The sequence below is a fragment of the Oryctolagus cuniculus genome, chromosome 12, assembly GCF_964237555.1.
Source record: "Oryctolagus cuniculus chromosome 12, mOryCun1.1, whole genome shotgun sequence".
Classification (NCBI taxonomy): domain Eukaryota; kingdom Metazoa; phylum Chordata; class Mammalia; order Lagomorpha; family Leporidae; genus Oryctolagus; species Oryctolagus cuniculus.
Window position 1 is genome coordinate 75,236,052 of NC_091443.1, and position 15,989 is coordinate 75,252,040.

General features: G+C 39.9%; 1 protein-coding gene across 12 annotated transcripts in view; it reads right to left on the minus strand.

The window, feature by feature from the left end:
- Positions 1–744: 744 nt before the first annotated feature.
- ATOSA (atos homolog A) overlaps positions 745–15,989 on the minus strand; it is a 144,914-nt gene continuing 129,669 nt past the window's right edge. For 9 of the 12 annotated variants that reach the window (XM_070054212.1, XM_051822367.2, XM_070054210.1 and 6 more), the window contains 4 exons: positions 14,141–14,299; positions 6,241–6,309; positions 3,584–3,783; positions 745–1,718 (listed from right to left, as the gene is read on the minus strand). In XM_070054212.1, the coding sequence (XP_069910313.1) occupies positions 1,565–1,718; positions 3,584–3,783; positions 6,241–6,309; positions 14,141–14,299 (582 nt within the window). In that variant the 3' untranslated portion in view covers positions 745–1,564. Of the gene's footprint in view, positions 1,719–3,583; positions 3,784–6,145; positions 6,310–14,140; positions 14,300–15,989 lie in introns of all 12 variants that reach the window. The other 3 variants (XR_011380911.1, XR_011380910.1, XR_001794986.3) reach the window with 1 other exon arrangement.

Sequence of the window (15,989 nt, forward strand, 5' to 3'; positions counted from 1 at the left end):
CTCACTCCATTTTCTCAATCAATAGTGCTAGAATGGTTAGAGGATCCCCGGCACTTTCTTTGGATACCAATAGAGCTAAGTCTATATATAATCCAAACCTCTGAGTCCTCTTAGGTTTGTCCCATGAAGGCTTAAGATTAACAGTAAATCTTCATAAATTTACACCACAGAAAACAATTTCTTCTTAGGAATACAAATAATCTTTTCACTGGGATTTTTTAAACAATTTATTAGAGGCTTCTGCTTGCCACTTCACAGCCTGCAGCCACACAATCATCACCTAACCAGATGTAGTCTATCCATTAGTTGGGTCCTAAAGTCAAGATCATCCCCTACCCCAATTCTGGCTGCTTACCTGGTTCTAGACACCCAGGTCTGCTGGGTTTGGCCTAGTTATGTGGTATGCATTTTATAACTTATAGTCATAGATTTCTATCAGCATTCTCAATATTTTTGCCTTGTTATCTTATGTGCTATTGCCCTTTGTCCTGGTGCGAAGATATAAAACTAAAACCACTCTGTTCTAATGATGCTGGAAGGAAGACTTTGATGTACGCAGGCTAGTGCCCCTGCTTGGTGGTGTTCCAAGTTGCCAAATGATCTTTAACAAGGAAGTGATAACTAGGACAAGACCCAAGACATCTTCCCTCTCATCTTGGCAGCTTTAGAGCTGTAATGGAAACCTCCTGGTGGCTAATTCACCCAATATACATGACTCATCTGAAAATAAAAGTCAGATACACATTTCTCAGGTTTTTGCATATATTTACAATATAAATACTAATTTGTTTTCAAAGTACATATTCTTTTAACAATTTGAGAAAATTATCTAGCAAGGGACAGCAGTTAAATGTAAAGCCTCTATAAGAGTGAGGAAAAATAGAACTGCTTTGGGGATGAGGAATCCTTGAGGCATATGAGTGGCATGAGGATCTGACTTACAAGAGGAATGTGAAGCAGCTTAATCCACACTGCACTGCCAATTCAGCACGTGAGATAGCAACCTGGATGGTGTTATAAAAACTAAACTTGAGAGATATAAAAAGTACACATGCTTGCATAGTGCGTTAATCTTAAAGAAGCTCAACATTTCATTCTCATTTTCAATAACTTAAAATGAATAGCACTTAAAACACATCACACAAAATTAAAGACTTGTGCATATATTTCATATTTCAACATTAATGTCAAAAATACATAGTATGATTTTACATAGAATTTGTGCTACATTAGAACACTAGAGACAAACATCACTTGAGTATTAAGGAAAACATTAAATATTAAATAACTGAGAGAGAAAATGTGTAAACACTAATCTAACAGGGGGGTTTGCTATCGCAACATGTCCAATGAAGTGGTTTCAACAGTACAAAAAGGATTAGGACATGAGTGTTTCCAGTCTACTTGGAATATGTAGATCTCATTTCAGGAATCTTCTGCTAAAAACTGGTCCAGGAAAACGGGAGAGGATCCACTCTCCTGTTAATTTGGTACACTCCATTCTATGCTAATTTTTACTTTCAAACTTAGGTACTGAGCCAACACTTTGAACCGTCACTCCTTATCAACATCTTGGTGAAAACTGAGGGTTTGTTGGTGATTCAGTGTAAGATTTGAGTTCATACGCAGCACCGCTATCAACCTCCATTGACTTTCTAGAGAACAGGAGCCGTACATCTCTGTGGAGGTAGATCTTTCCAGATTTAGAACTCTGGAACCTAAACAAAAAGAAGAGTCATTTGTGAAATTAGTCCTTAAAATAAACAAATCTAAGTAATTCAAAATTTGAAAGAAGGTAGAATTAATCTTACACAGTATTAGGTGAACACTAACTTCTAATTCAGTTGGCTACTTGCTAAATACTTCATATTCCTTTTCACTCTTACACTGCCTGTAATGCACCTTCCAGTAAGCCTGGGTCTCAGGTACAAGCTTCCTTCTAAGGCCTGACTTCATAGCACATGAATCTTTCCTCATCTGCAGGTCCATCAGCCAATCACACTATGGGCTCTGTGATTCCAGCAGGGACTGACCCATTTTGCACAGTTTAGCCCCTGATCATCTGGAGTAGTTAAAATGGATTACACACGTTAAAAAAAATTTCATCATACGACATAATCAAGTCTTTTTTTTTTAATTTTTTTATTTTTTGACAGACAGAGTGGACAGTGAGAGAGAGAGACAGAGAGAAAGGTCTTCCTTTTTTCCGTTGGTTCACCCCCCCAATGGCCACTGCGGCCGGCATACCGCACTGATCCGAAGGCAGGAGCCAGGTGCTTCTCCTGGTCTCCCAAAGAGTGCAGGGCCCAAGCACTTGGGCCATCCTCCACTGCACTCCCGGGCCACAGCAGAGAGCTGGCCTGGAAAAGGGGCAACCGGGACAGAATCCGGTGCCCCGATTGGGACTAGAACCCGGTATGCCGGCGCCGCAGGTGGGGGATTAGCCTAGTGAGCCACGGTGCCGGCCATAATCAAGTCTTGATTATAATAACAGGATGAGAAAGAATCGCTATCAGCAGTAGCAGCAGCTATCAAAATAAAACCAGACCATTATCCAAAGTCAAGAGAAAAGTCAGCAATGAAATGAAAATGGCTACCACAACTGTACATGAAACTCTTTTTATCCCCTGCCACTATCTGCAGGATGGAGTCTTTTTTTTTTTTCTTTTTTTTTTTTTTGACAGGCAGAGTGGACAGTGAGAGAGAGAGAAAGGTCTTCCTTTGCCGTTGGTTCACCCTCCAATGGCCGCCGCGGCCGGCGCGCTGTGGCCAGTGCACCACGCTGATCCGATGGCAGGAGCCAGGTACTTATCCTGGTCTCCCATGGGGTGCAGGGCCCAAGCACTTGGGCCATCCTCCACTGCACTCCCTGGCCACAGCAGAGAGCTGACCTGGAAGAGGGGCAACCGGGACAGAATCCGGTGCCCCGACCGGGACTAGAACCCGGTGTGCCGGCGCCACAAGGCGGAGGATTAGCCTAGTGAGCCGAGGCAACGGCCAGGATGGAGTCTTTACTTGCACACATTTACCGGCAGATAAACCAGTTTACCTTGTAACACTAATTTCTCTTGTTTTTCCCTCAACATAGAAGAAAAAATTCCAAGTTCGTAGATTTTTTTCCTAAACCAACTGAAAGATCTGGTGGCTAACTGTGTATATACATATTTTGTTATTTTTTATTTTTTTTTTTATTTGACAGAGTTAGACAGTGAGAGAGAGAGAGACAGAGAGAGAGGTCTTCCTTTCCGTTGGTTCACCCCCCAAATAGTTGCTACGGCCAGAGCTACGCCGATCTGAAGCCAGGAGCCACGTGCTTCTCCTGGTCTCCCATGCGGGTGCAGGGCCCAAGCACTTGGGCCATCCTCCACTGCACTCCCGGGCCACAGCAGAGAGCTGGCCTGGAAGAGGGGCAACCGGGACAGAATCCGGTGCCCCAACCGGGACTAGAACCTGGGGTGCTGGCACCGCAGGCGGAGGATTAGCCTATTGAGCCGCGGCTCCGGCCACACTTCTTTTTTTTAAACAAACAAATTTATATAGAGCTGTCCTAAAATAACATTTTCATATTAATTTGAAGTATTACCTCAGATGTATGAGGTAGCGTAATAACCGTTCTTCGGTATGTCGGATGTTCTCTTTATTAATATTTCTCTTCATTTCTTGTTTAACAGGAACAGAAAAAGTTCTTTGTCGTAGGAATGTCTGATGATTGGCTGGCATATCTCTCAAGTCATATATCACAACAAACATCTTCACCACAGTCTTATTAGGATTAAATAAGGTCTGAAGAAAGAATAGAGAATTATACTTTAAAAACAGCGATTTGTTGACATGAATGAGAATTTACCATACCAATAATTAAGTAGGCTTTTTAATAACAAGTGAATCTCACTGGATATAATTCAGTATCATAGATAAGCAAAATTTCAAAATTTTGAAAAATATTTTTAAAAACATTCCATATAAGTTTTTATATCACAATAAAAAATCCTGTAACAAATCAAAATTTTTGGTCAGCAATTTCATATTAAAAGCAATATATAACTTTTATTCCTTATTCAGATTTTTAAGAAATAATTCTGCAAGCTTAAGCAAAATACACCTTTTTTGGGTTAAGCTATTTCAGTTCAATTATTTGACATTGTTATTATCAGCTTTGCTAAAGAGTATCAGCTGCAAAATTCTCAAGATAGAGTTTTCATTTTCCCTCACATTTTAATTGTGGGTAAACAGAACTTTCTAAATAAAACAGTTCAATAAACCAGAATTCTTGGTGCTTTAGGTACATATGTTTATTGTAAAATTAAAAGTAGGTGTTCAAAGAAGAGATTTTTTTCATATTTGGAAATTTTTCCAAGTTTAGAAAATTAAGCTCACTGTTATTAGAGCCAAAGTACTCATGTCCTCACTTGATAATCATTTCAAAATCTGCAGTAATGTGAGGATTTCATTTTTAAACATATCATCTTAGAGCAAAATATGTATCCTTAATGAACACTGAATTGAATTCAATTAATACTTGGCTATGAATAAATGAAGGAACATTATTTTAAAAAGCACTAATTTTTAAATTAAACCCCAAGCTGCTGATCTAACTTTAACCAAATTACCAACACATCAATAGGTAACTTGGTGCCCGTGCTTTCAGAAGCTCATCCGTGGCACTGGACATCACTCACTGAATCGAAATAAGAAATATATCAATATTATGATCCAATTTTTGCAATCTAGTGAGTCTTAAGATTAAGGCTAATACATTCAAAAACCACAACAACAAGCATGCCAGGAGTTCAAACCACGTTCATAAATTATTAAACTATATAAAGAATGAAAGACATACTCAAATTAACTTTTAACATCACAGTCTCCAAACAAAAGCTCAATGTGCTACCTCTGGGTTTATGTCTCATTATTATGACAATAGACAGTTAGCTTTCCAATGACCTATGCTTTCTCATGAGCCAGACAGCCAGGGGCAAGTGAACAGAAGATTATTATTTTAGTTCAAGCAAACCATTCAACATAAAACTAATATATTAATGTGCAGTGACTCTTATTAAATATATATATTACAATATATACATATGTGTACTGATTGTACAGTATCATGTTTCAGTCTGGTAAAATATGAAATAAACAAATGTACAGATTATTTGTCGTATTAGAACAATGGTGATACACACTGAGGCTAAACTTCATAAAAAGACATGCTGGGTGTCTGATATTTGGCCTGCTAGCTGGCACACCAGTTGCAATACTCATGTCTCATATAAGAGTAGTTGGGTTTGATGCTTGTCTCTGGCTCTTGACTCCAGTTTCCTGCTGGTGCAGACCCTGAATGGTGTGATGATGGCTCAAGTGATTGGGTTGCTAGTACCCATGGGAGACCCAGATTGAGTAACAGGTTCCTGACTCAGGCTTGAGTTGTTGTGGCCTTTTGGGGAGTGCGCAGGCTGCCTCTCTTTCCTTTGTTTTCCAATAAATTAATTACAATTACAATTACAATAAAAAAAGGCTTGTTGAACTAGAAATTATACTAAATGCAAAGAATAAGCCTCAGCTATGATCCTTTCCACTCTGCGAGATTCCTTTCAGTCTGCAAACTTCGATAAACTTGTGGGCTTGCAGGATTATACTGGGTCAAACCTGGATATGAATTCAACTGCATACTGGCCTTGATATCAAGTTACAAGAATAACTGCTATGGGCTAGAAGAATTCTCCCGAGCCAAAATGAGATTAATGCCTAGATCAAAAGGAATGATGCCTTCTCTGCCCTGACATTTGTCAGGTTACATTTGTGTTTTACATGATCATCTCATCAGATCACATTTGGGAAATATTGCACAACGGATAATATTTTTTCTAGTATTCCTGCCAAAGCAATAATAATATTCAGGTTTCCCTTTTAAATATATCAATCTCAATCTGCCTTAATTTATTAAATAGAAGGAAACAGTAATGTTAGGCTCTAATTAAACTGGAAAGAGCTCATTTAAGTTATGCAAATAGTAATATATTATTTTTCTGTAACATTCACCTTGATCAGCTTATTAATGCTTTCCTTTTATGGAGGTCCCCAAATGGTCACTTCTGGGGCAGAGCAGGGAAACTCCAAACCAAGCTGCAGGCCCACTGTTACTTACCAAAGTTGGTGCAGCAGCAGTAGCAGGAGAAAGGGCTAAGTTCTATATGTATGTGAGAGAATGATTATTGCAATTGTAGACTATAAAACACATACCACTTGTATTGTTCCTGAAGGAGGTACTCGATAACCCCTTTTACCAAGGGACTCTAAAGTAATCACACCCTTGAAATAAAAGAAGAGAAATTGAGTACAAACTGATGCATAATGTATATAAAAGACTAAAATAAGGATAAATCATACATTTATTAAAATTTCATAATTCTATCTCTATGGATAAAAAGTTGAAGTTAACAAAGATACCTTCTATGAGTATGAAATAGTAAGGGTTTTGCCTCTAAGAAAACAACTCACTGTTTGTCCTAGAGAAGTTGCAATAAACAATACATAATATCAGTGGCCACACTGCTTAAAATTTCTAGTAAGGTATAAGAAGTTCCCTAATTAAAAGAAAAAAAAGGACATTATAGGATTATTCCCATGTCGCTTGGAAGAAAGGGAGAATGAATAAGCCAAACAATTCATTGCTCTTTGGATATAGAAAAAGTCACAAGTGTGGAAGGATCTAAGTTGTGGCCAAAAACAAAGTTAATTCTTCAGTCAGGGAGCTGAAGTAAATTATATCTCTGAATTTCTGACTAGAGACAGGAAACAAAGCAGAAAGGAAATTTGAGAATTTAGGATCCCTACCTGGGAATTACTTTATAGAACAGACATTTGAGACAACACAGAAAATGAAGTTTCAATCAGAAACTTTTTTTTTCTTTCTTTTTTTTTTTTTTTTTTGACAAGCAGAGTGGATAGTGAGAGAGAGAGAGAGAGAGAGAGAGAGAAAGGTCTTCCTTTTGCCGTTCAATCAGAAACTTTTAAGACTGGTTTGCTCTATACAAAGGCTACAAAATCCAACTTTCTTTTTCTTTTCTTTTTTTTCTTTTTTGAGAGAGAGAGAGACAGAGAAAAAGGTCTTCCTTACATTGGTTCACCCCCAAAATGGCCGCTACGTGCTGTGCCGATCCAAAGTCAAGAGCCAGGTGCTTCCTCCTGGTCTCCCATGCGGGTGCAGAGCCCAAGCACTTGGGCCATCCTCCACTGCCTTCCCAGGCCACAGTATAGAGTCGGACTGGCAGAGGAGCAGCCGGGACAGAACCGGCACCTCAACCGGAACTAGAACCTGGGGTACCGGCCCCGCAGGCGGAGGATTAGCCCAGTGAGCCGTGGTGCTGGCCACAAAACCCAACTTTCTAAGAATTAGTATTTCTTCATAAATAATCACATATCATGTTGTACCTTAGTCACAATCTTATTAAGGTATTGCTTTTTTTGGCCACTTACCTGTAAGTTAAGGAATCTAAGAATCCAAACTTATTTTAAATCAGAACACAATAGATTCAAGGGCTAAGGTTTGAGTTAATGTTAAAGCTAAATTAGGGTCACTGCAACAGAGTTGTCTAAAGGGTACTGGCATCCTCAAGTTATTCTGAGACTAAAAAAATGGTGCTCAGACCAGCAGCACTTGTGAACTGATAAGAAATGCAGAAAGTCTGGTCTCTCCCTAGATCGACCAAGTCAAATCTATATTTTAACAAGGCTCCCCAGATGATATATGTACATCAGAGTTTGAAAGAGACTGCTCTAGTATGTGAAGTGGGTTTTTTTTTTTTTTTTGAGGCGGATGCTCTAAATACTGCAGAAGTCCAAATAATATAAATTAAGTATAAATTAATACCAGGTAAGTTCAAACTGAATGTGTGAAAGCATCTTAATAATCCAGATAACCATATGACTACAGCTAGTAATTTTCAAATAGCTTTAAAAAACAGTGATTCGTGGGGCTGGCACTGTGGCAAAGCGGGTTGGCGCCCTGCCCTGGGGTGCCGGCAACCCATATGGGCACTGGTTCAAGTCCGGGCTGCTCCACTTACGATCCAGCTCTCTGCTGTGGCCTGGGAAGCAGTGGAGGATGGCTATTTGGGATCCTGCATCTGCACAGGAGACCTGGAAGAAACTCCTGGCTCCTGGCTTCAGATCAGTGCAGCTCTGGCCATTGCGGCCATCTGGGGAGTGAACCAGTGGATGGAGGACCTCTCTCTCCCTCTCTCTCTCTCTCTCTCTCTCTCTCTCTCTCTCACTCTGCCTCTCCTCTGTGTAACTCTGAATTTCAAATAAATAAATCTTTAAAAAAAAAAAAGTGATTCGTTTGCTTTAACTAGACTAATACTTTTTTTCCTAAACAGTTAAGTAGAACAACTGCATGCTCTACATGACATGATGCCATCATTACACATTTACATGCCAATCTATATAAAAGTAAATAGAAGGCCGGCGCCGTGGCTCAATAGGCTAATCCTCCACCTTGCGGCGCCGGCACACCGGGTTCTAGTCCCGGTCGGGGCGCCGGATTCTGTCCCGGTTGCCCCTCTTCCAGGCCAGCTCTCTGCTATGGCCAGGGAGTGCAGTGGAGGATGGCCCAGGTGCTTGGGCCTTGCACCCCATGGGAGACCAGGAAAAGCACCTGGATCCTGGCTCCTGCCATCGGATCAGCGCGGTGCGCCAGCTGCAGCGGCGGCCATTGGAGGGTGAACCAACGGCAAAGGAAGACCTTTCTCTCTGTCTCTCTCTCTCACTGTCCACTCTGCCTGTCAAAAAATAAAAAAAAATTAAAAAAAAAAAAAAAGTAAATAGAAAACAGGACTATCCCATCAAGTGACATTTCTCGAGTTTCTTTCTTTTTTTTTTTTTTTGACAGGCAGAGTGGACAGTGAGAGAGAGAGACAGAGACAGAAAGGTCTTCCTTTTGCCATTGGTTCACCCTCCAATGGCCGCCGCGACCAGCGCACCGCGCTGATCCGAAGGCAGGAGCCAGGTACTTATCCTGGTCTCCCATGGGGTGCAGGGCCCAAGCACTTGGGCCATCCTCCACTGTACTCCCTGGCCACAACAGAGAGCTGGACTGGAAGAGGAGCAACCGGGACAGGACCGGCGGCCCCAACCGGGACTAGAACCCGGGGGGTAACAGCGCCACAGGTGGAGGATTAGCTAAGCGAGCCGTGGCACCGGTCATTTATTTCCTTTAATACATAAAATTTTCTGACTGATTTCAGAACACAATAGTAGTAACTAAAACAACTTATAAAGAATAAATGTGCAGTTCTGGAAAACTTTTAAGTCAGCACTTTAAAACAATTTCTAAACAAGGTAATAGCATTTGAAAGTTAGAAATTTTAGAAAAGGATTAAGAAATTTTTAGAATTTACTAATATTGCATTTGATATTTCTTATTTTCATAATTTCACTATTTTAATTGATCAGCATGTTAATAATTATAGCTACAAAGAGCTGTAGTGTTTAACACAAAAAGTAGCAATGTATTTTCTTCTTGCATTTTAGGATAGAAGAATAAGGATAAGATAAACTAATTTTACTCACATTTTTATATTAAAACTCCTCAAATTATTGAATATAGAATATGCAAAAAATAAGTAGAAACCTGAAAGAAGTCGATCTTGATTTGGTTCATTAGAAATGGAAACCATACATGGCCCTGATAGTATGAAAAACTACATGTCACAGCCTAAATTTGCTATTGACATATCTGCTTTAGCTATTTTGCCTGGTTTCACCATATAATAGCTTCTAAACAGCTAAATCTTGTCATAAAACAACTGCAAAACATTTTTACTATTCATTCTGAACTGAGAAATTACATGGCTCTGAGTCAATCTTGAAGGAATTACTTGATGAAAAGTTCTATACCACCTTTACACCACAAGATAGAATTTTTTGTGCTAGAACTTTACCTTTGTTACTCATTTGTATAATTTGTGATGCAAAGTCTCAAAGTTACCAATAGAGCAATAGGTTACTATTAGAGTAATAAAAAGGAGTTTTGTGTTTCAGTTCTGCTGATCCATGGTATATATTATCTTTCCTTTTTTTTTTTTTTCTTTTGACAGGCAGAGTGGACAGTGAGAGAGAGAGAGACAGAGAGAAAGGTCTTCCTTTGCCATTGGTTCACCCTCCAATGGCCGCTGCGACCGGCATGCTGCGGCCGGCGCACCACGCTGATCCGATGGCAGGAGCCAGGTTACTTATCCTGGTCTCCCATGGGGTGCAGGGCCCAAGCACCTGGGCCATCCTCCACTGCACTCCCTGGCCACAGCAGAGGGCTGGCCTGGAAGAGGGGCAACCGGGACAGAATCCGGTGCCCCTACCGGGACTAGAACCCGGTGTGCCGGCGCCGCTAGGTGGAAGATTAGCCTACTGAGCCGCGGCACCGGCCCATGGTATATATTATCTTATAAAACATAGTAAGTCCTTTGAAAACAGACTAACCTACCCAAAGATAAAAAATATTTCCTGAAGAACAAAAGTAATTATATTAATTTACAGGAGAAAATATTTGTGGTCTAAGATCTGGACTGCAGAGTTGGCACTGTGGCTCATTGCTTGCAATGCCCACCATCTCACATCTGGGCGTGGTCTGAGTCCTGGTTGCTCCACTTCCAATCCAGCCCCCACTTCTCATTCAGGAAAGTAGCAGAAGATGGCTCAAATACTTGGGCCCCTGCCATGCACGTGGGAGACCTCTCTCCCTCTCTCCCTCCCCACCCTCCCTAAAGAGATTTGGACAAGGCCATTCACAAAGGGAACTTATTTCTAATAAGTAAAGTGACTTAGCAAAAAAATAAGGGATAGAGATAGTTGATTAAAGAATATTATCAGAGAAAAGGAAGTCAGAGAGTCTTAAAAGGATAAATGAACTCAAAACACTAACCTCATTTATATCCTTTCCAATACTTATTCAAATTTGGTGATCATTTGTATGTATCCATATACTTTATAAATATAGTGACAACATACTTTATATCCCTAATACTTTATTTTTTTAAATATCGATAATTTTTTTAAAATTAATGTGTTGCTTTTTCATACACAGTTCAAATTACCTCTTTCTTATGAATTTCTCTCAAAGATAATTACTTAGGCTGACTTTAAGCCAAATCACTTTTTTATCCTATTTCTAAATCACCCTAATGGTCACCAGGGATTCTGTTGAGAAATGACAGAACAGGGCCAGCGCTCTGGTGTAGTCGGCCTCTGCCTGTGGTGCCAGCATACCACATAAGTGCTTGTTCCTGTCCTGGCTGCTCCTCTTCCAATCCAGCTCTCTGCTTATAGCCTTGGAAAGCAGTAGAAGATGGCCCAAGTGCTTGGGCCCTTGCACCCACATGGAAGACCAAGAAGAAGCTCTTGGTTTCTGGCTTCTGATAGGCCCAGCTCCGGGCATTGTGGCCATTTGGGGAGTAAACCAGTGGATGGAAGACCTCTCTCTCTCTCTGCTTCTTCCTCTCTCTGTAACTCTACCTCTCAAATAAATAGATGAAATCTTTAAAAAAAATGAGATTATAGTGTTCAAGATTTTAACTTTCTATCCCATTTTACTATGTGCCAACAGAAAATGTGAAACTGATGAGACTTCAAGGTATCCTAGAAAAGAAATATTGGTGTCTTTATAGCTGATTTCTAGTATTGTAAGTATCCCAGTATGATAGGCATTTATTCTAGTACTTAACTTATGTTAGTAGCAATTTCTACTTTATTAACTGTCAAAAATTAGCAGTAATTTTTCCAAAAGCATACTGGAAAAGTAGGGCCATCTTTCTACAACATATAAATAACAGCTGGTAAATGAGATACTTAGGTAAGTTTCGGGGGGAGGGGAGGTTCTGTTATTATTTGATAATAACCAATGTTGGGTATTTTCAGGATTATCCTCTATACATATATATTTGAGAAAACTTTGAAAAAATGAGTAGACATCAATTTTCTTTTCCTATCAAACTGAAACTGACAAAGTTCTTGACTCAAAAGTTTCACCTTTAAACTGGAGAAAATTTAAATAATCTTACTTGAGAAAATTGGGCCAATAACAAGGAGGCCATATTTAAGTCCCTAAAAAGTAGTTTCTCTTCCTCTCTGTTGTCCCTCTCCTCATTATGCAGAAGTCTCTGTTCTCAGTTTTTATTAATTACAAAAGATACTGTTGCTAAAACCTAGAAGGCATGGCAGTGGAACCAGTTGGACCAGGTTACAAGTTAGAAAACCATGTCTATAGTGATTTGTATTTCCCAGTGTAAGGCCTAACATAAAAACTCACTTTTGATTTCAAATATGATACTACCACTGTAAACTTTTTATAGACTTCCATTGCTAGTCACTTATTCTTTGCTTTTTGGAAATTTTGTGATACTAATCATACACCAGAATTCTATATCATTTTGCCATTTGAAGGCTTATTTTACCTATAATACATTGGAATAAAACACTGGAAAAGTGAAATCATAGGACTGATCTTAATGTTCAAAGCTGTACTCTAATTCTTCTTAGCTCTTTAACTTTCTACTAAGACATTGGCTTGAGTCAGAAAGAGTTAGGATTCATTTATTCTGCTTTGTTTTAAGATTTATTTATTTATTATAAGAGTTACACAGAGAGGCTGGTGCTGTGGCGCAGAGGGTTAAAGCCTTGGACTAAAGTGCCGACATCCCATATGGGCACCGGCATCCCATATGGGTGCTGGTTTGAGTCCTGGCTGCTCCTCTTCTGATCCAACTCTCTGCTATGGCCTAGGAAAGCAGTAGGAGATGGCCTAAGTCCTTGGGCCCCTGCACCTACGTGGGAGACCTGGAAGAAGCTCCTGGCTCCTGGCTTCAGATTGGCGCAGCTCCAGCCATTGTGGCCATCTGGGTAGTGAACCAATGGATGAAAGACCTTTCTCTCTGTCTCTTTCAACTCTCTGTAACTCTTTCAAATAAACAAAATCATAAAAGAAAAGTTCTTATAAAAAAAAAAAAAAGAGTAACAGAGAAAGAGAGATCTTCCATTGCTGGTTCTCTCCCCAGGAGGCAGCAATGGCCAGTGCTGGGCCAGGCTAATACCAGAAGCTTTATCCAGGTCTCCCACGTAGGTGGTAGGGGTCCAAGTACTTGGGTCATCTTCAGCTGCTTTTTCCAGCCCAGTAACTGGGAGCTGGATTGCAAGTGGAGCAGCCAGGACATGAACCTGTACCCAAATGGGATGCCTGCATTGCAGGCAGCAGCTTTACCCACTACACCACAACAACAGCCCCAGAAACTGTGGTATTCTAAAAGAACTTTAGGATTAGACAGGAAAGATCTGAAAACCACACAGGAAAAAGGGGAGTAGGAAGCCCTTATATGAGCCTTAGGCCAACAAACTCTTACCTAAACTCCACTGGGATAAGGGTCACATTGGAAGGCAACCCTTGTATGATGAGAGTGCACAGAAAGCTCTCAAGAATTTGCATGAAAGCAGTAAAATGAAATTATGGTGTCAATAATCAATTTTCTAAGACTTATTTATTTACTTATTTGAAAGTCAGAGTTACAGAAGGGAGAAAGAGAGAGGGAGGGAGGGAGAAAGGGAGGGAGGAAAAGAGTTATCTTCCATCTGCTGGTTCACTCCCATTCAAATGGCCGCAATGGCCATGGCTGGGCCAGGCCAAAGGCAGTAGTCAAGAACTTCATCTGGGTCTCCCTCGTGAGTCTAGGGGCCCAAATTACTTGGGCTATCTTCCACTGCTTTCCCAGGTGCATCCTCAGGGAGCTGGTTTAGAAGTAGAGCAGCTGGGACTTGAATTGGTGCCCATATGTGATGCTGGTGCTGTAGATGGCAGCTTAACCCACTGTGCCACAAGACTGAAACTCACTAATCAATTTTTATTTTTTTTTTCTGAATCACATAGAAACAAGTAAATTTTAAGCACCATTCTCAAATGCAAAAGGGGTAATCTGATATTTGAGCTACTTTAGAAAGAAGTTGTGAGGTATTATTTTGATATATTACTCTGTATTCAGCTTACAATTTTCCCTCAGGGAATACTTTATACTTTTAGGCATTGCACAAAAACACTTAAAGACATTTGTCATTAAGTAGGTTCATTTTGGCAGAAAAAGACAATTTTAAAAATACTTGCCATATAAGGAGAGGGAGCATTATCATCCGAAACACTGTAGAATGACACTTCAACTGGAAGAGTCAAATGTGTGGGGCAGAAAACACCACTTGCCCCAACCTCAGCAGTAAAACCATCAACAATGCCGAGAGGATCTAAACGATAGTTCAAGACAGATTCCTAGAAGAAATAAATGTTAAAAAAAAGCAATTAGAAAAATTAATATATTTGTTCATCTATCTTGAGAGCTTGTTTGGAGGTTCTAGCAAGGGAGTGCAGCTACTCGTATACCCTTGACCGAAGACCGGTCCTCCTCTAGTGGGCAAGATCGTCCTCTTCAAACAAGTGCACAGCTTTCAGGAGGGACGCATATGGAGGAGTGGTGGAGTAGGAAGGGGACACCCGCCTAGCCAGCCAGATCAGCCGAATCAATCCTGGTGATCAATGGGGTGACAGATGCTGCAGCCAGATTGCCCTCACATCGTGTTCATCTAGACATCAACCCCCATCTCCTATCAATCTTCAACCACACTATTCCAAGTGAAATTCCAATTTCTCTCTTAGAACTGCACCACTGGTTAGACCTAACTGTTTAATATGTTATTTTTATATCTGTATGTAAATTAAAAATATGACCTGGTGTTTCTTTCTCACAGTGCCTATTCATGATGCTAGGCATAGAAAAGCCCTTGGAATTTAACAGGTAACATGCCAAAGTTCCATAAAAAGAGGAAGCCAAGCACTTGGAACCTTAGCTGAAAAATAACTGCTTCTTTTAAAAATGTAGTTGCAGTGACCTGTGTTGTACTGCTTAATTTTAGAAAGGATAAATGTGCACTAGAAAAACCTTAAGAGTACAGAAATACAAACAATAGAGAAGTTCCTAATCCATCCTTCATTAGCCCAGTCACATTTCAATAGTTAAGACTTTCCAGATATGAGAAACACTTTAAACCCTCAGAAGCTTTCAACACATACCTGTATATATTATGAAATGTGAATAGCATTCCTCTAGTAATTATTTGAATAGAAACACTACAAACTCATGATTCTAATGGTCTGTACAATCTAAATTGGAAACAGTGATGCATCAGCTGTACTAAAATCTGGTCAAAAAGCTAAGACCAATGACCTGTATTACAACCAGCCTTCTATTATTCCCTTCCTGCACTACAACCAATCCAATCTATACCCTGCTGATTTTACCCTCAGTCTCAAGGAGTCTTCTTTATCCCTACCACCACTAACCAAGGTCGATCCTCATCCAAACAAATGCAAAATCTAATTATAGTCTGTCACTCCCTAGTGAATTCTTTGTACTACTATCACAGTCTTTTATTTAAAAAAAAAAAAAAGTCTTATATCATTCACCAGCTTAAAAATATTGTTTTCCTGTTTTCTGTAGAATAAAGTCAAAGCTCCACAGCAAGGCATCTAAGTGCTACTCTACTCCACCTTACCTCCTCATCACCTCCTTAAATGCACAGAGCCCCATGATCCAGTTCCAGGTCATGCATTTCAACGCCACCCGATCTTTTCACTACTTTTACACATGCAGCTTTGCATATGGTGGTTCCCTCTTTCAGAAATCTCTTGCTATTTCCCATGTCATGTATAATTTCACTTGGCAAATTCCTGCATATCTTTTCTGACCATTTCTCAGTAAAGCTTTCCCCAATTCCTTTAGCAGAAAACAGCAGATGTGTAAGTACTGAGGACTTGGGTTTATAAATTATTTCTATTTCCTTCTTCTCCAATAGACTATAAACCTAAGGCAGGAACTTCATCATTTAGCATCATATTCCAAGCATATAGCACAACATATAGTAGGGTGATCACAAAATGTTTCTTAAATAAGAAACCTATTCTA